General features: G+C 46.5%; 1 protein-coding gene across 1 annotated transcript in view; it reads right to left on the bottom strand.

Moving 5' to 3' along the window:
- Positions 1-1,522: 1,522 nt before the first annotated feature.
- The window catches only part of SAP18 (Sin3A associated protein 18), a 56,972-nt gene continuing 35,159 nt past the window's right edge, over positions 1,523-23,335 (bottom strand). Inside the window, exons 2-4 of the mRNA XM_085621579.1 lie at positions 12,284-12,393; positions 2,726-2,848; positions 1,523-1,935 (exon numbers count right to left, since the gene is read on the bottom strand). Of these exons, the coding sequence (XP_085477705.1) occupies positions 1,779-1,935; positions 2,726-2,848; positions 12,284-12,393 (390 nt within the window). The 3' untranslated portion in view covers positions 1,523-1,778. The remainder of the gene's footprint in view (positions 1,936-2,725; positions 2,849-12,283; positions 12,394-23,335) is intronic.

Genomic DNA, 23,335 nt, shown 5'->3' with positions numbered 1-23,335 from the left:
TGCAGCAATGTTGGGGGCAGCGGCTGCTCTGTGGAAGATGTGGTACGGGCAAGGATCGGAAAGGGCTCCCGAGTGGATACTCTTCATGGTCTCGAGTGTGTCCTCTGTTGTGAGCGGGGTCCAGCTGAACAGTCTGTTGTGGTGCGGCAAGGTTGCGGTCAGTGGTAGCCGGCGTAGTGGCAGGGTCTAGGGTGTCCAAACTGTTGTAGATCTGCCGGATCTTGTGGTGTAAGAAGGAGCACAGTTTGTTGCAGAGGTCTTGGGTGGTAGGGAAGTCTGGTCTTGCTGTTGGGCTTGGCAAACTCCTTGACCATGGTGAACAGTTCTTTGCTGTTGTGTGCATTGCCATTGATTCGGTCTTGGAAGGCCGTTTTCTTTGTGGTTTTGAGGAGGTGGTGTGCGTGGACTGCAGACTTGAAGGTTGCGTGGATTTCCAGGGTTTTGTAGTTCCTACATCTCTTCTCGAGTCGTTTGCAGGTATGTCTGGGATCGTGGGGGGCGGGCGTGAACCAGCTGGCTTTCTCGGAGTGTTTGCCTGGTCTTCAAAAGGTTGCCTGAGTGTCGGCGCAGTTGGAGATCCATCAGTCAGCGTGCCACGGTGTTGGCATCTGTTGGTCGACTGAACAAAGAGGCAAGTCAGGGAATATCTGTACCATATATGTGGGCTAGATTTGTATTATACATTGAGCAAACATATAGTCTATTAAATCAAACAAGAGTTTTTTGTGAAGCAGACACTTACATATTTAATACTGAAGATAAAGGCAGCTCAGTGAATTAAAATATTTGCCTAGGATCACACAATTTAAGCCAGTTTAATGGCCAAAAGCATTACAGTTAATTCACATTGATTATTCAGGTCTGGTAATGTGTATGCTTTTGCGAGGCCTGGAATATTTGCAACATTTAACGTATTGTGCCATCTTGCTTGTAAAAAGTGCTGGAAATGTCAAAGCTGAGATACAGGGGGTGGGCATACAGGCAGAATTAAATTGCACTAAACCACAAGACTGAGCCCCTTTAAGGTGTTGAGACCAAATCATCAGTAGGTCTACAGTGTTTAGGGAAAGCAATAAAGGGTAGGTGATGTGGAATTGCAAGGAGGAGTACAAGAAGCAGGCGAAAGCAAAGAAAAGAATGCAAAGAAAAGAATACAAAAAAAAGAGCGGTTAAAGTTAATGACTGCATCAAAGTAAGTTCCTGGAGTGACAAAAAAGGGATTTCAAATGAACTCGTTTAGAGAAGTGTAAAAGATGAAAAATGAAATTTTCGTAGGAAATGGATGCGTTTACCTGCAATTTGGACAATCAGCAAATACATGTATTCATAGCAGTGAATAAAACAAATCCACTCACTTTTACAAAAGAAATGTCTGCTAGTACGATTAACCTTTAAGGACATTAAATGAGAGAAACTGTGGTTAGTGATCTAATTCAAGCACAACATTCATTTCAGCCAGCTACTGGGGTGAGGAAACAAATGTTTGCTAGCATAAAAATAAGTGGCAACGTTAGACACATGCTCAATTTCACAATGTTCTATTTATTACAATGATAAACTCTGAAATTGTGCCTAATATTTAATAAGGTTAGGAATTTTCAAAATCCCTTTCTTGTAAGGAAAATCGAAACAATACTTTTATTGCATTTATGGATTTGTTTTTGAAAAATGGACTATCAGCTTGAAAGCGCTTCACGAATAAAAAATAAAAAACAAAATACACGTTCGGAAGAGTCAAATAAGATTAATAAAAAAAGAAATCCAAGAATCCCATATATTTAATATGGTCTCATGCGAGCCGACGGAGGTGGTGCTCTGTTGGGAGGGGTGATTGCAATATCCAGGTAATCGCCAATCTGGAACCTTTGTGACTGAAGTGTCATTGAATCCTCTGTACCCTTCCTTCCAGAGATTGTACTTCCAATTGACTTCACCCTGTTGATAGAAAGCACAGCACTGCCTTAGATTGATACAAGCACAATTGTTGCACAGTATGCATGTATTACTTGGAACACTCATGCAGAGAGAGTGAATACATGCATTAGAAAATTGGTTTACAGAACCAATCACTCACACACAGAAGATACTACCAGAGCGTGCAAATTTGAAAAAGACACAAAAGGAAAAAAACATTTGTGGTTATTCTGGTACACTTCAGTTCTTACTCTTTTTCACAACTAGTTGCGATTTGCCATTGCCACAACAAGGACCCAAACAGGCTTCTCAAAAGACCATTCACTTTAAACAAATGTCAGTGCATACAGGAGTCCCTCCTACCACAGACGTTGAACCCCTGAAAACTAGCAAGTTTGTTGTACTACAGTTCAAGGAGATGGCGGGTGGAGTGTTGATTATTAAAAGCTACAAATAACTCCACAATCAATTATCAATAGCCAAACCATTTCTTTGTCTCAAGTCTTGTAATTATTTTACTACAGTAAGATGATACACATTTCAGAACCATACATCAAACATTAAACTGCTCTCCTAGTTTTTAATTCAAAACTTTTTTTTACTTGCTTATTACAGGTGTGTGCCTTTATAGCTCTGCATCCATCTTCGCAGCGCCAGAAATAAAAAAAAAACAATGTTTATTGTTCTGTGTGCGCGTGTAATGTTGGCCGTGTGTGTATAAATATTTGTTTTGCTGCCCCGTAGTGAAGTCATACGTAAACACGGCTAATAAACATTAAGACTGGTTCACAAAATTCAGCAGTCCACCGACCTGTACATTGGCATCTTCGGATCTGGGAAAACAATAGCAAAATTGAAGTGAGTGCCCTTTTTGCGAGCTTCTGGATATACTTCTTTAACCAAACTTGTTAACTCTTTCAATGTTGCATCCATCCTACAACAAAAAACAGATCGGATATGAATAGAAGTGTAAATCCGCTTCAAGAAACAGACAAACCGCTTTTTACGCAGCGCTCAGTTATCATCTAAACCAATAAGAATGCAAGGTGTGCAATAAATGCACCCACGGGTAAGGAGGGGCCACACTTTCAAAGTCCACCATTTAGCGCCAGCTTCCACTGGACGGGCAAGTGCAAGCGATTAATTCATAGCACTAACAAAAATAATGCGAATGACCACAGGCAGACGATCTAAGAAATGCCTAATGTTACACTTCCTTGAAAGCTAGGACTGATGTGACTGGGCATAGATGACACTCTGCCCGAACCTCGCTCCTGCCTTTGCTGCTTTAGTCTCTTCGGACCAGGAGAGTGGCAAGAAAGGAAGTTTGTATGGCACAGTATGTATAACCATGAAGTAAGTATCCCTGGGAACTAGCCAGACTTGATGCTCGTTACATAACGTCTAGAATTCCCAAAACTTCCCCCTAGGAATTATAAGAATCCCAATCTATTATATCAGAGTATGAAAGGCACAAGAAGTCTTCTCAAAGCACCAGATTTAGAAACTGTTCTCCCTTTCTCAGCCCAGCTCCAACAGATGTCTGGCAAAACACTCATTCCACACACTCCCACATCATACACTCCATTGGTGAGGGACATCACTGCACAGACACACCAAAATGTCTACTTTACCAAACAAACTACCAGTATGCAGCACACAGCAACACCAAACCCCCATAAAAGTATCAGTGCATTTGTCAAACAGTAACAAAGAAACACTTCCACTGCTATGTGCACACAGTGAAGCATCCGTGCAGTGCTAAAAGTAGTGTGTAGCGATCTACTTTACAAAAATGGCTTTGCTGCCTTTCAAAGCCAGTTGAGCTTTTCGATTACATTGTAATTGTGAGAATTTCACTGTACCCAGAAATGGGACGAAGGTCCCTCCTATCACACAAGGACACTAAATGAACACCTCGAGGTTGCTAATGCTCTACCCCCCCCCCCACCCCCTTCTCGTAAATTTGGCTGTTCAGTATCTTATGCATTGAAGCCTGTGCTGCTCCTTTGCAATGGAGAGGAGGCACCTGAAGTGTAATAGGTGTATGTGGCTTGGGTCAGAAGACATCTACAGTGTTACTATGAGGTCGCTGCCACAGTGCCCCTGATGGTGATGGTCGGCCATCAATGGAAATCATTAAAGGCATTCCTCGATTAGTAGGTACACGTCACCCTCAGTAGTCACCAGAGTCTGCCATCGGCCCTACAGCGTTGCAAGTACTAAATCTGGCACTGCAAGTTCTGTGCATGAAGAGCTCCTCACTCCACTCAATTCTCCAGGTCAGATGGGCTAGTACATGAGTATTTCCCTTATTTCTGCTGCCAAGGCTACCAAAGTGATTATTGTGCCCAAATTCCTTGACACTATTACCCCTCCACCCCCCTTCTGTATCTCTTGAATGCATAGGCACAAGCCAAGTGTCGGTTTCGGGTGCATTTAGGAATCACTGGCTCAGGGTACCCATCCTTTGGCTTCAAGTATCACCCCTAGGCTGTATGGAAACATAGCACAACCGTCTATCTTCCACATCGACACATATTAAGGTTTTTAGTACTGGGCGCCAGACCTCCCTTACCTCGAATAGCTGGCAGGGAAAATGCGTTTAACAATAACTTTGGAAAATTTTCAGTAGTTTGTCCCCAAAAAATATAACCTTCAGTCTTCCTCACATTTCAATATACCCCTGCAATGGATGAGTGTACGTCTTTATTCCCTGTGATTTCATGTGTGGGACGGTTTAGTAACCTAGCACACTACCTCTAACTGCAATGTGTCATTAGTTGGAATCCTGGGTTGCAGAGATTCCGGATGGAGCAGTTGAAGAGGATTTGGTCTGGAGGCTGTGTACAAGGTTGGCTTGAGGTGGATGCAATAAAGGACTCAAACTAAATAAGTGTTGGAAGCACTTCTTGACAAGTGGAGACGAGCTGCAGCATCCACCTCTACGTCAAGAAACCAGCATGCATTATAAACATCGGGAGTAGTCGTGAAATTGAATTGAAAATAAATTTATTGAGCGCGGTTGCTGCCCAGGGGCGTCCAAGCGCTGAGGTGAGACAGAGACGAGACGGAGCACCGGGATTAGAGCTCGGAGGCTTTGGCAAATAGTAATGTCTTCAGCTCTTTCCGGAACGAGAGCAGGTCTGGGTTGGAACGAAGTGAGCAGGGGAGGGTATTCCAGAGCCAGGCGGTGTTAAGTGAGAACAGCCTACCTCCGGACCTGGCTCTCTTCACTCTAGGAACCACTGCCAAGAAGGCCTTAGTGGAGCGGAGGTTCCTGTTTGGGTGGTAAGGGATGACAAGGTTGTTGTTGATAGCGGGTCCCGTCTTCCAGAAGGCCCGGTGCGCAATACACAGCGCCTTGAATGCCACTCTGTGCTTCACTGGCAACCAGTGAAGACTTTTCAATGCGGGTCTGGCTGACTGGGTTCGCGGAATCTGCAGCAAGGTGCGAGCGGCGCAATTTTGCACCACCTGCAGCTTCCGGAGAGTCATCTCAGGAGCCCCTACATATAGGGCATTATTTGAGTCCAGGCGGGACTGGATGAGACCTTGTACTGCCACCTTCTTGGCTTCTAGAGGCAGAAGTGGGAGTACTTTCCTCAAAGTTCTAAGTATGCCAAAGCAGGTGGCGGACAGCTTGGTGGCCTGCGTGGAAAAGGAAAGCTTCTTGTCCAGCCACACTCCTAGGCTTTTAACGCTTTCCTTGGGAGTTGGGGGGGGGGGGGGGAACGCCCAGAACTTGGGGCCACAAGGAAATGAAAGGTACTGGCGAAGCTGGGCCTAGAAGCATGAGCTCTGTTTTTTCTCCGTTCAGTTTGAGGGAGGAGTTGGTCATCCACTCCTTGACGTCCTCTAGGCAATTCAGCAAACCTCCCTGGGGTTGCCTGATGTTTTCTTGGGCCAATGAAACCACTAACTGAGTATCGTCGGCGTACGACACGATTTTGATGCCGTACGGTTCGACGATCCCAGCCAGTGGTTTCATATAAACATTAAATAGTACAGGGCTCAAAGAAGAGCCCTGTGGTACTCCGCAGCTAAGAGGTTTGCTGGTTGATACTGTGTCACCGAAGATCTGGAAAGATCTGTCGGACAGGAAAGAGTCGAACCACCTTAGAGCGTCGCCTGAGACTCCGATGTCCTGGAGACGGTTCAGCAGGGTGGCATAGCTGACCGTGTCGAAGGCGGCGCTTAGATCAAGGAGGATCACTGCCACTGATCCTCCCCGATCCAGAACCCTTCGAGATTCTTCGGTGACCGCTAATAAGGCGGTTTCGGTGCCGTGCTTCGGTCTAAAACCTGTCTGGGACGTATCCAAAAGGGAGTGGTTTTCAATAAACTGGACCAGCTGGGCATTTATGTATTTTTCCAGCACCTTGCTAGCCCAAGGGAGGAGTGAGATGGGGCGATAATTGGAGTGGTCGTCGGGGTCCAGGTTGGGTTTCTTCAACAGCGCCCGCACCATGGCTTGCTTCCACGCTGTGGGAACAGAGCATGCGGATATGGACGTGTTTAGAAGTTCCAGGATTACAGGCAGAGTGGCTTCGTGTGCCTGTATCAGAACTTCTGGTGGGGCTGGATCACATTATTACCAGTGCTGATATACAACACATTAAACCAAGCTGGGGGTGCATGAAAGATCCATGACACAAAACTTTTGCCTCCAAATACCATGGTCAATGCCTCACTGATGTTTGGAAAAGGCTGACAGTCTACCCAGATACATTGGTTTAGCCCGCTGAAGTCCTCATACATTCCAAGTCCATTGGCGCTAGAACTATTGGCGCCAGCCATTCAGAGGCTTTAATTTTCTCTATCACACCCAGCTGCAACAGGAATGTGAGAGTGGCTGGATCTAAATTGAATCAGTTATAGTTGTGCCCAAGGAAGAGCGCTGAACCAGCTGTGATCAACAATCAGGAAAAGTACAAAAAATATTTAGATGACACATTGTAAACACCAGTTTGAATGGGGGATTAGTGAGTTGGTTTTTGTCAAGAGACCCACTTGGTGTGCATAGGGCGAGTCCAAATGTATGGGCCCCAAGAAGATTTTAGGAGTCGAAAAGAATGTGGTGGTATTAGATGGGGGTGAAGTGTGGCGTAGATCACAGGCTTTACAGGAGGAACCGGACAAAATATGTGATGAGGAGGTTGGAGAACAGGAGCGGGACTCTGGTCCCAGAAGAAGTGTATAGGCCAGAAGACGACCAGCTCACTTTAATGATTAGGAGTCTGACCTAACTGATTAGTTCCAATTTAGTCATGTGCCTGGCAGTTGCCATGCAAATTTTGTCTAGGGCTTCATTATCAGCCATTATCCATTACCCTGTTAAAAGTTAATTTTATATGTGAATCCATGTATTATTGGTCTTTATTCCCTGCTCATTTTATCTTTAATATTCGTAAATTGGTATGTACATTTTTGATCCTCTCTCAGGGGGATCTCCATTGAAAATCATAGGCACGGAATAGTCCCGCCCACGTGGGGGATTACAGAGCTATTCTTTATAATAAGTATCTTAAGTATAGATGTTCGCCTTTCTTCAGGAAGGCCTGTAGAAACACTTGACAGGAATTTTGTCTAGTCTATACAAACGGCTATACTAGCCATTTTTTCAGATTAAATCTTAAAAAGGTGTTCTATATATATATATACACACACATATACACACACACATACACACACACACACATACACCTACACCTTTGTAGTATACTTAAATACTTCACAAACCCTCTTTTTTTTAAAAATATAGATGAAGGAAAAGGACAGTGTAGCCCCATAGGCTGCCTTTATGTGAATGTAAAAAAAGAGCACCTGCGCCTTTAAGGGTGCAAAGACTACCGGCATCCCATCATGCCCAGCAGATGGCAGTTGCCTCAGTTTTTTTTACGAGATGTGGTAGTTTAAGAAAGGTCCAATAATCTCCTTGGTCATCTCCATGGGAGTTTCGGGAGAGTTGCTTATACCTTCAATGGAGATTCCCCTGAGAGAGAACTGGGATTACAGGTAAGAAACAAGTATGGAGTATACCACTATAACACTAAAGTGTTGGAGCTCTTCTTGATAGACTGTTGGTCATATGAGAGTTTTAATGTGTGAGCAGGATCCACACCCTACATACTAGAGCTTTTTTTTTTTAAACTTGTTTTTTATTGGGTTTTCTTCAAAAATAAAGAAAAAACACATTGTATGCAGCAAATGGGCAGTGTTTACAGCATGTAATATTAGTCAGCATTGGTACTTCATTCACATTGCGTGTTTAGACATTATTGGTTCTAGGGTCAGCAATCGGTCGTATAGTCCAGTGGGGCCATTTCCAGAGGGGGGGGGGGTGAGCACAACACATCATCGATATCGATCTCCAGCCTCAGATGAACAATCTACTCATCATTACAAGTATTTCAAACGTGCGGAGGGTATATCAACAGCAAAAAACCATCACGTCCCAGGAGCCTTTTCAACAGGCGTTAACCCGATTTACAGATTTTGGCATGTTTGTAGCTTCATCCCCCCCCTCTACCGGAGTGTCTGTGTTACCTTCGGCAGTGTGTAGCAGGAGATAATGTTTGAGGGGTCCCCATATGTCCTTGGGTCGGGACGTGTGAGGTAGTGTTTCTGCATATATGGCACCTTGATCTTGACAGTATATAAGATCGTCTAACCATTCTTTGAATTTGGAGGCTCGGCCTCTGCCCCATCTACACGCCACTCTGCGCTTTGCTAGTAGCAGTGAGTGTGTGACATAGTGGCGATATGGTTTGGGGAGCTGCTCCGTATACTTTGACAGGGGAGCTTCTATAAGAAAATTCAAGATTTTGGTCCAAAGTGGGTTGGCAGCAAAATAAACCTACCAACCTAACACACATCTAAAATGTACAGATCCATGGAAATCTAGACTGATGTGGCTAGTATATATACCAGCAAACGACTACCTAGAATGCGACAAATTCTGGATTAACTTTTTTTTTTTTTTTTAAAGTGTTCGTGACAATGACTTAACACCTGGCAAATGTTTCGCCATACAACATTCCACCACTTCCCAATGCCGATATCCTAGAGTGTGAACTAGCCGTAGAAGCAAATATGAATGTATACCACATATTTAGAGTTGGCAACGTTTTATTGTTGAATAGTGTCAAGTTGCTTTATAGGTTTAGGGATGGGTAGGGTAACAGGTTCGATCACATCACTACACACATTAATTATGAGATTTGTTAGCAGTCAATCGTGAATAAAGTCAAATGCCTACCTGTACAAATGGTTTTAAAAGGGTTTTTTCCAAATCAGGAGGGAATATTGCAGGATGAAAACCTGCTCAACCAATATCAATATTGCATACCTGAAAATGCATGACTGATTGCAGCAGAGCTTACTGGGGCCATGATTATAATTGCTGTTGCTTGAATACATTTTTATCCACACTAGAATCCCCAGGCAGGAACTGATTTATAGGTTTAACCCTTTTGATGCCATGGACATAACGGTTCGTTCGTGACTGCAGCGCTGGTGTGCCATGGACTTAACCGTTACGTCCTAGACACAACAGAATTCCTCTGCGGATTTCCTTGATTTTTTGGGGCCTCTGGAGGTGGAGAAGAGCTTCCCCAAACTCCTAAAGCTTTTTTTTCCATATGTAATGACTATAGAGCGCCGACGTCATTACATATGAAACTGAAATAAGCTTATCGGCTTGCTTCAGTTTCAGTGCTCGAGGGGCTCTCTCAGCCCCCCCCCCCCCCCCCCAAACGAGCACTGAATCACATGGGAGAGGTACCATTGGAAAGGGGAGAATCTCACCCAGAGGATCCCCAAGCAGGCATCCACCCACTAGGCACCAGGGAGGGAGGGAGAAGCCCCCTGGGCAAGGGAATTAGCTACCACCATAGGAATTTGGGGAAAGTCAGTCTTTCTGCCCCCCCCCCCCCCCCACCCCCCGGAGGCAGATGGGGGCAAAAGCCCACATCTGTCCCCCTTGGGTTAATCCATTTTACTTGCCCCTTAAGTCATTTATGGTCACGTCTCCCATGGGCTGGCTTGAATATGTGTTGAGGCTTGCCTGTGGATCTTTTGCTGAAAGTGGTCTCTCTCTGCCCAATTTCTTCAGGTAGTTGGTGAAAACACAATTTTCAAAATCAAAAGAAATAATTGCAAAATAACTTTTCAAAGAGGGATGGTTAACATACAAGGAAAACTGTCACCTGCCATACAATATGCCTGAAGTCAGAAGAGATAGTGTTTATGCATACCATAGGATGTCAGTTCACCCCTTTTCTTCCTGTCCCTCACGCACAAATAGGATTAGAAAATTTACTGCATTTATTTGACAAAGACAAAAACTTTTGAGATTGAATACTGGTAACAGGCTATTAAGGAAGGAGAAATACATACACATTAAAGATGCTTGCATGACCATTTGGCATGTACGACAAATGTTCAAAAAGGCTGAATAACTTAAGATTCATCTTTCTCTTGTATATGCACTCTCCCAGAAGGCTTGCCCATATCCATGACCAAAAGTTAAATTTAGGTCTTTGGTGTCCATGGGGCAAAGTCTTATGAGAAGTGTCTGCTGTTCCTCAGCTTTAGTACTGCCCTGATTTAACTGTGGTGTTGTGCTTCAATAGTGGAATCTGAGAAAGATGTGGTTGTTTACAGTGTTAGCGTTCTAACATTTAATGACATTTTTTATTGAAAAAAGGCATGTAAACAGTCAGAGCACAGCACTGCTCAGAGGATCCGTAGAGCACATTGATACAGCATTAGTAGCTCATTGCACAGTACATCAAGAGTGTCGTCAGGAGTCACATACTATACAACTTCAGCAGCACCCTCATCCCCGCTCCCAGGTGGTTCACATAGATTTCCTAGAAAAGAGTTCCAAGACCCCCATATTTGTGACCATTTCGTCGGGCACCCCCTTGCAGCATAAATAGGAACTTCCGTCACCATACACCAGTCCATGTCCTTGGCCAAATCAGCAATGCTGGGTTGGATCAGGGCCCTCCATAGGCGTGCAATATTTCGCTTGCCCACCATAAAGCCCTAAGTCTCCCAAATTCTCTCCTTGACACTGAGGTCCGTGGGGTCCCAAATGTTCAATAAAAGCAATTTGATGTTGCATTGTATCTGTTGTCCCAACGCCTCCTCCATATTAAGCGCCACCCCTCCCAGTATTTCTGTATTTTAGCACATTCCCACAGAGGTGTTCCAACAGTCAAACCATTTATTTAAAATGTTGGTGACATTTGGGAAATGTACTTTCACAGTGAGAAATAGTACATTAGGTTTGTCGTAATTTGTCTTGTCTCTATTCTTCTATAGGAATCTTTGGTTCAAAGCCTCATTTTCCTCTTCTAAAGGGAGCCCATAGGGCTCCACTCAGCGACGATGGCATTAAACTTTGTGAACATGCAGACGCAACAACTCAACTTTAAAGTCATGTCCATTCCAGTCATCCAACACCCGAAACACTGCCTGCACATGCAGCAACTATCTGAAAACCAACCCACCAACAGAATTCTTATTTGCTAGCAAAAACAAGCAAACAAGTCCACACCTGGCTCAATTACATAGACCTTGACAGCCTTGAACCCTAACTTTCACCCAATGAAAAGTCACTTGAATTCACCCCCTAAACAAACCTCACCACTAACACATTGGCAAGAAAATAAAAACTTCCTGGTACCAACTATCCAGTCTCTAGGGAGAGTTGCTTTAGAAAGGTTTAAGAACTCCAGCTTGCATCTTGATAGGCAAATTACCATGCTCCATGGCTTTCTCGGCTCCACAGTGGGCTTCCCTTAAGAGCACCCTACATGCTGCAGCATGTCTCATGAAACATGAACACATGTTGATAGAACTCTGATGGCCCCCCTCCCTATCTTCATGCCCACCTACATCATTTACAAGGCTGTTACAGCCAGCGGATGTCTGTGAGAGATGTTCATCATCACATGTGGCCCCCAGCAAACTAGCAACCATTAACGGGAGGTAAATTAGTATAAAAATAAAAGCAACACGTCCTTAACCCGGATATGGAAGAAGCATCCCTATATTCATATGGACTTCTATTGTCCTCCAATTTAAGAAAGATGAAGACACGCATTTAAAAATACATCACAATCCACTAACAGCCCGTTTTGGCTCCCAGACCCCAGCTATCTCTTCAATCATTTACTGCCCATAATGGTCTTTGACCGTGTAGCTCGTACCTCAACATCGCTACATAAACACATACATCCATAACAAAGGTTGTAATCATTGGCATGTTCTGGTAAGGTGTTTAGCTTGGTGGAAGCACTATATTATTGATTTATTTTCCTGTCAAAATATTGTAAAATAGCATGGAGATACTCACCAGGTGTATATTTGAAGTTCGCTTGATGGAACATTGCCTCTAGAGAATTCTTCCAGGCGGTGATGCCGTCCATTATTGGTGGTGAACACTCTCAACAGAAGGGGGCAAGTCTAGAGAAACACCCACAACAAAAAAAGCAGCTGAAACAGTTTGCCACTTGCAGCCATTCAACGAAAGAAAACGTGTGAAGAGCATTTTGTGATATGGTAAAATCTGAAAGGAAACATACAACATAGTGCTAGGCAAAGAAAAGTCAAAGGGTGCTTAACCCCACCAGTGCATAGGAAGTTATGCCTAAATAACGTGCAGAACCATGTTCCATACTTTGGAAAGATTGTAGATTTGAGTACCCCAAGAATTCTGATTTCAATGCACAAATTCTGCGTCACAATCCGAGCTACTACCATTTTTCGAATCTCTAAATAATCGCATCAGCAGCTAAGGAGCTATGTACCAAACTGGCTACAAAAATAAACAAGCATTTGCAATGCAATAGGTCTCGCATTTATACGAGTTTGAGCTATTGGCATTGTAAATGACAGTGCCTTTTATTTATGTTTAAAAAAAAAAAACTTAAATAAAAAGCAGTGTCATTTACAATGCCAATAGCTCAAACTCGTATAAATGCGAGACCTATTGCATTGCAAATGCTTGTTTTCTTTACTGTAAGCAATGTTGTACAGCAGCCCGTGTTGCTGTGCAACGTGTCTATAATATACCAAAAAAAAACATAGCCAAAGCCAATAGATCTCACATAGGCTGAACCTATTTGCTTTGCCAATCCTTGTTCTGATAAATTCAGGTAAAACAAACATAAGTCAACAGTGATTACTTCTTTTTAGTCATTTCTGTGATTATGTTGCAAAAGCCCTGGTGTGCAGTTGAATGATCTGCTCTGCTCCATGCCTGGCCACACTTGCCCTGTTCAGACACCTCGACTGACACCTTCCCTGGTCAGACCCCTGGACTATCTTCTATCTTCTTCTTCAAAGTCAAGTCTGCCCTCAAAGCTCACTAGGTCCGAGGACCCACCCAGCCTTTCATGCCTGATCCCACTGGCCTACGCTTTTATTACTATAAGCCACATAGCCTCTGCAACCTCGATTAATTATGTAAGCTATAATATATATTATCTATGTATACATGTATATGTATAATGTATCAAATGTATAGTGATGTTGTCTCACTGGACATATCCCACATGTGAATTCTATAAACCCGCCTCCCATACGTACATCTGCCTACCTTCTTATGTAGTGTCACGACGCTGCGCATAACAGGACGCTAGAAATTCTTCACACACAGTGACCTCGAGCCGCCTGGTGGCTCCGCAGTAAAGTGTCCCTTGGTGACCTCTGGGCTTCCGAACAGTCTACTTGCTCTCAGACACAGGCTGGACATGTAAAGTGCCCTTCAGACTTTCAGTGCACATTAATAATTATTTTTTCTTCTGCTGCCCCCAACCCCCGCCAGTCTGCGCAGTGCAAGAGTGACATTTCAGCTCATAGATGTAACCTTTGATCTAGTCCTCTTTGTAGCGTATCCATCGCAGACCGGGAACACACCGAGGCATGAAGGACAGAACCCTCGGATCCAACCCGCAACGTGTGCGTGGCGGGCACCGCACAATATGGGGCTGGGTCCCTCTGCAGCCCTCCAGCCCGTGTTGCTGCCCCTAATAATCACACGGCGGTGCTGTGCATTTCTCCTTAGGAGGAATTATCTAAATTGAGCAGTTTTTTATTTGACATTTTTATTATACTTTCTGTCGAGTCTACGCCACCTCAGCGAAGACAACCTGTAAAACTTCTTCTAGCCTGTGCAGCACTTTTTGCTGCTGCACTAAATATCTCATAAAACGCACCTCGGCTTCATCAACGGGTTCTGCCACTTTAATAAGACTATTATTTCTTACTGGGTGGCAAGAGACTAATGAGAAATACTTTAAAAGGTCAGAGAGGTTTCACGTGGAAAGTGAAATTACCAACAAAGGGTATCTGTAGAACACCAGACATGTTATAGAGCAGTCCAAGAAAAATAGCTGCGATTTGTCACTTTTTATGTATAAAACAAGCCTTGTATTATTTTGCACAGCACAACCTCTCTGCATTTTATTCTTGTTTCAAATCTTTCATACAGCCAAGAAAACATATCCTATTTTTTTGGGGGGGTGGGGGGGGGGAGGTGAGTTAAGGTTGTAGCTAAATCTAGCCAACTACAATGCCGTATATTCCATCACTAAATAATATATTTCTCAGCTCCAACTTTGCCGGTCATTACCATGGAGAACCAACGAGCAAGCTTGGCTCTAGAGCCCGTACACGATCCGAGCCCTGGAAATGTCTGCCATGCAAATTACACAGGATCACCTAAAATATGATAAAACCGAACACACAGTGTTTATACTGCTCGTATTCTGAAAGCACCTCTTTGAAGGTGTTTTCATATATGATAATGTAGAAAGAGGGAATTGGTGAAATAAAACCATTGCCTCAGATCACATTGTTTGTTTAAGTAGGGAAGCCAGAATTATGACCAGGTTTTCTGGTTTCACTTTGAACAAATCATCCACTAAATTGTTGTCTATTTGTGTAAACTTTTAAACTCAAATGTTGATGTTTAGTTTTTAACTCGTGCATGCAGAAGCCACCTAAAAGCTTGCCTCGTTTTCAGCTCACGGTTCACAGGAACTCGAACTGAGCCCGGCTCGAGTTTTCAGTGGCTCGCCCACATCCGCTAAACAAATGCACCTAATATAACAAAGAAACAAGCACAGATCTGTACATATGCAAACAGAGTCCCTACTAGAATGAGTTTCTGTTGCGCAACCAAGGTTCTAAATAGGCTTCCTTTGAGCGACCACAGCGGAAAGATAGATTCCCAAATTCATTGTTTTACACCGCTTGTTAAAACAAGCAAAAGAGAAAGCAGCTCCATATCCGGGCCGGGAGGAGACCTGCGAGGGAGGGGGCTGCCCGCGCATGCGCGGTACCTGTAACTTTCGCGTGTTCTGCGGCTCGGGGCTCCTGTGAGCAAAACGGAGCCCCGCGTGTTGCTGCAGTGACCGGCAGGAACAGCAGAGGAGCAGCGCAGAGTCCCAACAGGAGCCGGTAAGTGCTTGGAGTGCGTGTGCGCATTTAGAAAAAAAAAAATGAAATTGCATGAGGCTGCTCAGGACGGAAGAGGACAGGAGATGTGCACACCGCGTGGCTGTACGTGCGCGTACACCAACTCAAATCCGCCAAAGCCTGCGCGTGCCCATCTCCTGTCCCACTTCCAGCGCGAGTCAGCAACAATAGATCTCGCTGGCGACAGCAGCGCTTTGCGCTGCGTTCGCCAGGCGAGACCTAAAAAGTTAGTCTCCTGGCAGTAAAGGAGGTTTCATACTTGCATTTGTTTACCTTATTTGCTTCAGCGTTATTTTTAATGATTGGTTATTAGCTGCACGCATACTTCATTTAGTACTACCACAGGCTAGTCATGATCGCTATATCGTACTACTATACAGGAAGACAATTGCAGTTAAAAGAAGCTTGATTTGAATGGTGCAGCTGGTGCAGTGGCACCAGCGTCAAAAGCTCTAGGAACCTCTTATTTCCCCCTTTCAAAATGTTGTGATTACTTATCCGCTCTTTACGACTAGTAACAGCACAATATACTGCCTTTTTGTACAAGTCTTAACACTAACAGACTTGTAACATACTGTACAACTACCCAGTAAGCTAAAACACTAACAGACTTGTAACATACTGTACAACTACCCAGTAAGCTACAACTTACAACATAAAATAGATTATATTAATCACAAAGGTGAAAAATAATGCTTCCACCAATGCTCGTTTTAACAGTGCTTAGAAATGCCAAAGATTCCAGCACTTAGCACCTGTTAAACAAATTATTATTTAGAGCCACTGCCAGATAAAAACGTTCATGGAACCACCAAAAACTAAGCCTACCAAACAAGGTGTGAGCGAGAGTGCTCTGTTCTAGGCCACATAAATTGTTCTGCCATTTTACCCTTTGCCCTCTAGGCTCAGAGAAGTACTGAAACCCTTCGCCTCAAATTGTAAACGTTCTCCAAGTTTGTGTTTTACAATGAAAAACATGATCTTTGGTTCTGTAGTGAAACATCCTAAGAGCATACGAATTATTCTACCCTTTGCCACCATTAAAAATGAGTTTACAGAACGCTCAAAAACGAGCAAAAACCAAATGCTGCCAGCTACCTAAGCAAAAGAAATAAAAGTTAGAGGGGGAAGTTTGCAAAACCAACTTTCTCATACTCAAACTTTGATCCTCACCTCAACCTAAAAAAAACGTCCCCACCCCCAAACTACAAACCCACATCCTTCTGCACCTACCTCTTCAGCCAGTAACTCACAGCCACACCACCAGGCAACACATTGCCTCCTCTAGAACCTCCCTCCCCAGCATCACACAATCTCCATAATACCCCAATACAACACATTGAGAGACACTGACTAACCACAGAATAATGCAACAACTCTGCACCTTCAACTGAGATACCAGCTGCCATGACATCAAAATACCTCATAATAATTCCATACACTGACGCTACCCCATTCCCCAAACCGTCACAAATCATTACTCCTTAGCACAAAAACCTCAAACAACTAGATGCTGAACCACTCACTATTCAACACCCATACTCATCAACACTTGACAAGATAAACCTTATCCCATACATTTGTAAACCACTGGCATCACTTCCCTAAATTAACATGTCAGACAGGTGAGCTATTTACAGGAAACCCCTTTTATACAGCTGCCCAGGCTCATTTACACCCAAACAAAACACATAATCCAATGCCCCTCGATGTAACTTGCAGCTCGATACCTCCCAGCGTACACAGTAATGCACACACTACCCCAGAGGTCAACTTGGGATCCTCCCACAAGAGATCTAAGGTAAACTCACGCTTAACCCGTCCACTAGTCCTCCATACACGCACACAAACCTGACCTGTAAAGAGGGCCTCACCTACCCAACAAACTCCTAAATCACAATGCACAGAGCCTGGCAACTCAACTCACTCCACACAAACCTCAAATGCATGCTCCATAACTGTAGATCTGCAGTTAATTGCAACACAATAGCTGAATAAATTACACGTGAAATTGATATTGCATTTCTTACAGAAACCTGGTAACTGGCGTTGCAGCACCCTGGATAGATCTTCAGTGCCCCCACCGCATCTCCCCACAAAAAGTACACCATTGAGTGCATTCACCAAGAGCCGCCGGGGAGGAACGCTAATCCATAGGGACACCTTGGAAATCAGTATCTTCAAAACAGAGAAAAATTCTTCCTTTGAATGCTTATGAGTGGACTTCATCTCACTGGGCCTAAAACCAACAAAATCCGTTATCATATGCCACCCCCAGGAGATGAACAATTCTTCTAAGAGCATCTAATAGACTTCATAATCTCTTATCGACCACAATATTCCCAGGGGATTTCAATATTCACCAACACTGCAAGCGAAGCACTTTCTGGAAAGAAATGACCTCTCTTAACGCTGACAAATCACGATCCTTTGTCATTGTTTAATCACAACATAACCATTGTCAATTAGAACTTCTTAGACCTAGACTCCATCTAAGTAACAGACCACTGCCACATGCTCTTCCACATAATATGGAATTGCCCCCACCCTCAAAAGAGTCAATAGTCAGGTCTTTTACCTTAAGAGATGGGTGAGAAACACTAAACAAATAGACTATGACGTTTTAGCAACGAGGCTGAGCTCCCAACTACAACTCCTTAGGGAAAAACGATCTGCAGGCCACCATGACGTCTGACTTTTTTAAAAAAATTGTAGTTCGACATCTTCAATCATGTACCCCCTCTAAAACAACCCATAAGGCCTATGGTAAAAGGCACCAACTGAAGAAAGTCAACAACTGAGACTACTGGAAAGAAGATAGAGACAGGACCCCTCAATCGCACACCTCACCCGCCTAAGTCTAAAAACTTACAGGAACAAGAAACATCTTACCTCACTAACCCATGGAACTGCCCCTGATCGCCTAAAAATAAGTCATTACCATACTCCTCAAAAAATCAGATGCTGACCTGAACAACTTTTGTTCAGTAACCATCAAACCTCTCCTTACAAAGGCTCTTAAAAATGTGTATTAAGCCAGCTCAATCATCAGAGAGAAAATTGTCATCTGCTAGACACGTTCCAATCAGGATTCAGAGCAGCCTACAGTACAGAAATAACTACCCTCAATGTCAGAGGATATCTTCAAGATACTGGACGAAGAGGGAGGAGCCTAGCGCTTGACCAAGATGGCCACGTGAGCTTAGAGCTCCCGAGACCCTCGCGCCCTCCGTCGACTATCCTGTCTCCAATCCTGATGGTATGCATGGCACCGTGTTGCTGAGTTGCCAGGGAGGCGATTGATGCTGCCTGCGGTCGGATCGCCCATCGGGAACCGGACTTATGACTGGCGTAAGATTGCGGCCTAACTCCCGGAGATGCCAGGGGCTGGAGTTGGCAGGATGCCAGACTCCTAGTTGATCAACAACGGCCTGGTGAGGTGTGAACTGTCGGACGGAGGCCCTCGCTCTTTCACTTTCGGTTTCGTTTCCTTTGTCTGCCCGGACACTGTAGTGCTCTGGGTGGCTTTATAACCCCGGGGACGCTCGGTGGGCTACTTTGGCAGAACAAGGCGGACCTGCTCACTCTTTATACCTCTCTCTGAGAGGGGACGGTCTTCACTGCATTGGACTGCCTGGAGTCCATTATGTCGGGCAAGGCAGAAGGTGATCGGCTGAAGACTAAGTCAACCAGGCGGGGAACGTATTCCCAAGTCAACAGTATGGACCGCTACGCCCTCCTGAAGACATCGCCGAGTGGATCGAGCCAGGCGCCGGATGCCCAGAAGGAGGACTCGCCTGGGACACCGGAGCTCTCCCTGCAGGATGTCATGGGCGCGCTTGATGGGATGCAGACCTCGATGGGGAGGCAATTCGAGGCCCTGGCGCATAAGGTGGATGCCATCCTGGTGGATGTCAACTTGATCCGCTCGGACCTGGGCAAGACAAACGAACGCGTTAAGGACCTGGACCACAAGACCACGGGCCTCACTGATGAGGTTGCGGATCTGCAGAACGAGGTCCGGAAGCTGAGGGCCGAGAGTGACCTCGCCGCCCGCCGGCTGGAGGACTTCGAGAGCCGGTCCAGGCGCAACAACGTGCGCGTCATCGGGGTCCCGGAGTCCTCGGATGAGGCTTCGGTGGACCTGCTGGTGGAAGATTTGGTCCTCAATCATCTGAAGCCTAAGGGCCTTGGAAAGTTTTTTGCGGTGGAAAGGGCCCATAGAGTGCCGGGCGGACGGCCCAAGGCGGGTGCCCCGCCGCGGCCGATTGTCGCCCGGCTCTTTCATTTTCGAGATCGGGACGCTATCCTGCAAGCTTCGAGGGTGACGGGCCCAGTCCCCTTCCAGAATGCGTCGGTGAATTTTTATCCGGACTTCACCCAGCAGGTGCAGAGACAGAGACAGAGCTTCCTGGGGGTGAAGCGAAGACTTCGGGAACGGGACCTAAAATATGCCATGCTTTTCCCCGCCAGACTACGGGTGGTGCATGAAGATCGGACATTCTTTTTTGACTCTCCTGTTATGGCCGACGAATGGCTGGACGCTTTGCCCCGGCGACGGACCGGGGACGACACAGCTGAGCATGGAGACAGTGGCCGGGATGGACAGGGCTGATATCTCAAAGCCGGCCTGACTTGATTTGACCATATTTGAAGATTTGAACAGTGTGCAGTAACTGTGGAGGGTTGCGGGAGGACGAGGGGTGCTCTTTTCCTCCCTTGGGGTACTTTTTGTAGATTTTTGTTTTTGTAGGGCGACAGGCACACTGCAAGTTGGGGGGGCTTTTTAAGCTGCAGCAGGGGTGCAGGGTGGGGGGAGTTATGGGGAGTTTGAATTTGTTGTTGGGGGGTTTATTTCTGCAAGGCATGATGATTATCCTCAGGGTTGTTCCATGGTGGCGCCTCGGGTGGGGGGTGGGCCTCTTTCCGTTTGAGGATGGGGGGTAGAGGCCTAAGTGTTATAAGCTGGAATGTTAATGGTTTGGGGGATCGCATTAAGAGGGGGATTGTTTTGCAATTTCTGAAACGCTCAATGCCAGACGTTGTACTGCTGCAGGAGACGCATCTCATAGGCAATACGTGCTATGCCCTAAATAGGAAGGGGTATAAATTCATTGCACACTCGGGATTCTCTTCTGGGTCCAGGGGTGTGGGCATCCTCGTTAGAGCATCACTGCCTTTTGAGGTGGACTCCACCATTGTTGACGATAGGGGGAGGTTTGTGGCGGTGGCGGGGCGGTGGGAAGGAAGGACTTTGGTTTTGGTTTCGGTTTATGTCCCGCCGGCCCTGCAGGCCGCCACATTTGCTGAATTGGGCAGGGCTTTGCTGACTCTCCCGGGGGGCATGCTGGTAGTGGGAGGGGATTTCAACGCTGTGGGCTCCGGATTGCTGGATAGATACCCGCCCAGGGACACAGGGGGGGCTCAGAAATGGCTTCCAGACCTCCTGGACACATTTGGCCTGATAGACTGCTGGAGGCTCCGGCACCCCACACAGAGTCAATACACGTTTCACTCCGGGGCGCATGGTAGCCTCTCCAGGATTGACTACCTGCTCACTCTGGCCGCACATGCCTCGTTGATATCCGAGGCGAGGCACATGGCACGTGGTATCTCTGATCACTCGCCAGTGTGGATCCGGCTGGATCTCGGTCGGGAGGGAGGATGGCCCCCATTAACCCATGGTATTTCCGAGACCCCAAGATGCGCAGCGCCCTGGTAAAGAAGGTAGATAATTACTTTAAGGACAATCTGGGAACCGTGGACTCGGCGATCTCGCTGTGGGAAGCTTTTAAGACCGTGCTTCGGGGGGAGGCCCTCTCCCTGGTGGTGACTGCCAAGAATCGGAGGGATTGCGAAGTGCGGCAAGTGGAGGAGGAGATTGCGGCCCTTGAGGGGGATATGGAGGAGGAGGTCACAGAGTCCTCATTGCATGAGCTTTGCTTGAAGCAGGCGGAGTATAGGGACCTGGTGACGGAAGCCGCCAAGACCCTTAGCAGGGAACAACAGGGCCGTCTGTATGATGTTGGAGATAAGGCAGGGAAACTCCTGGCGTGGCTGGACAGGAAGCAACGGGTCAATAGGGTGGTGCCAGAGTTGATTGGAGAGGGGGGAGAGGCGATTGTGGAACCTGAGGGGATTGTGGAGTGTTTCGCGGAGTATTTTCATAGGGTTTATTCCTCTGGGTCGGACAGGCCGCCCGAGGACTCGACTGATCTCCTCCGTGATATCGAGTTGCCCTGCCTCTCTGACATAGATAGGGAAGATTTGGATGGCGACATCCCGGTCGATGAGGTGGCGGGGGCGATTCGCGCGTTGAATTCGGGTAAGGCCTCTGGACCGAACGGACTGCCGATCGATCTGTACAAACTGTTCCCGGATAGGGTCGCCCCTCACCTGCGCGCCATGTTTTTGGAGGCGCGGGGAGATGGGATCCTTCCGTTGGATCAGCGGCTGGCGTCGATCGTGGTCATACACAAAGAGGGTAAACCCCGAGATAGATGCGCCTCCTATCGGCCCATTTCACTCCTCAACGCTGAGCCGAAAATTCTGGCCAAACTCCTGGCTACCCGTCTGATTAGGGTACTTGGCGATCTGGTCCACCCGGATCAATCTGGCTTTATCCCGCACCGAAACAGCATTGAACCTTAGGCGTCTTCATGGCGTCATCGCCAGGGCGGGCACGCTGCGTGAACCGGCTGTTGTGGCATCTCTTGATGCCACGATGGCCTTTGACACGGTGGAGTGGGCATACTTATGGGCCGTGCTGGCCAAGTTTGGTTTCGGTCGCGGGTTTGTGAGTTGGGTCCGGTTGCTGTACGAGGGGCCACTAGCGAATGTTGTGGTGAATGGTCGGGCATCTACTCCGTTTCAGCTTGGTAGGGGTACTCGGCAGGGCTGCCCCCTGTCGCCTCTGTTGTTCGCCCTCGCCCTTGAACCGTTGGCTGCGTGGATACGTTGGCACCCGGATATACGGGGCCTTAGGTGGTCGCCTGATCACGAGGATCGTATTTCGCTTTATGCCGACGATATCCTGTTGTATCTTGCCTCACCGAAGAAGTCACTTATAGTGGTCTGTGACGTACTCGCATCGTTCGGTAGGAACTCGGGGCTTGTGATTAATTGGGGCAAATCGTACTTGTACGTTCTTAGTGGCGAGGTCCCACCGATCCCTAGAACATGTCCGATACAGGTTGCCCAGGAAGGTTGTGTGTATTTGGGGATTTTTATATCCATGGATCCTGTTGTGCGCTATGAGAGGAACCTGCTCCCCCCCTTGGCACGCTTGAGGCGAGATGTTGAAGGTTGGCGGAGGCTGCCGCTCTCCCTTGTTGGGCGTGCGGCCCTGTTCAAAATGATGTCCCTTCCCCGCTTCCTCTACGCCCTCCAGAACACCTTGGACTGGGTACCGGCCAAATACTTTCGGGAGGTCGAAGGCCTCCAAAGGACGTTGCTGTGGGATGGGCGGCCGCGAATAGCTATTTCAAAGTTGATGCTCCCATGGTACGATGGGGGCATTGCGCTCCCAGACATCCGAGGTACTATTGGGCCACGCAGCTGAGCGCGATCAACCATGGGTTTTACGGCCCTGCCCTTAGCCCTGGGTATGCCATGGATAGGTGGCTGCTGCGCGGAGGCAACTACTACAGGGCGTTGTATTCGCGGTCCCTAGACTCGTCCCTCACGGGGCCCACAGGTGTGGCGGTGCGCGTATGGAAGATGGCGACCGACTCGCTGGGCTGGAAGGATAGGCTCACCCTCGCTACCCCATTGTTTGAATCGGAAAGGTTGGGAAGACTCTGGCACACGAAGGGCTTTGATAAGTGGGACCTGATAGGTATATCCAAGGTAGGAGATGTGCTGCATAAGGGGAGGGTAAAGTCCTTCGAGGAGTTGCAGACTGAGTTTGAGCTAGGGCCTTCTG

Source organism: Triturus cristatus, chromosome 8 (genome assembly GCF_964204655.1).
Source record: "Triturus cristatus chromosome 8, aTriCri1.1, whole genome shotgun sequence".
NCBI classification, from domain to species: Eukaryota; Metazoa; Chordata; class Amphibia; order Caudata; family Salamandridae; genus Triturus; species Triturus cristatus.
Note: the sequence above shows the minus strand (reverse complement) of the source record. Positions and strands in the feature narration are given on the sequence as shown.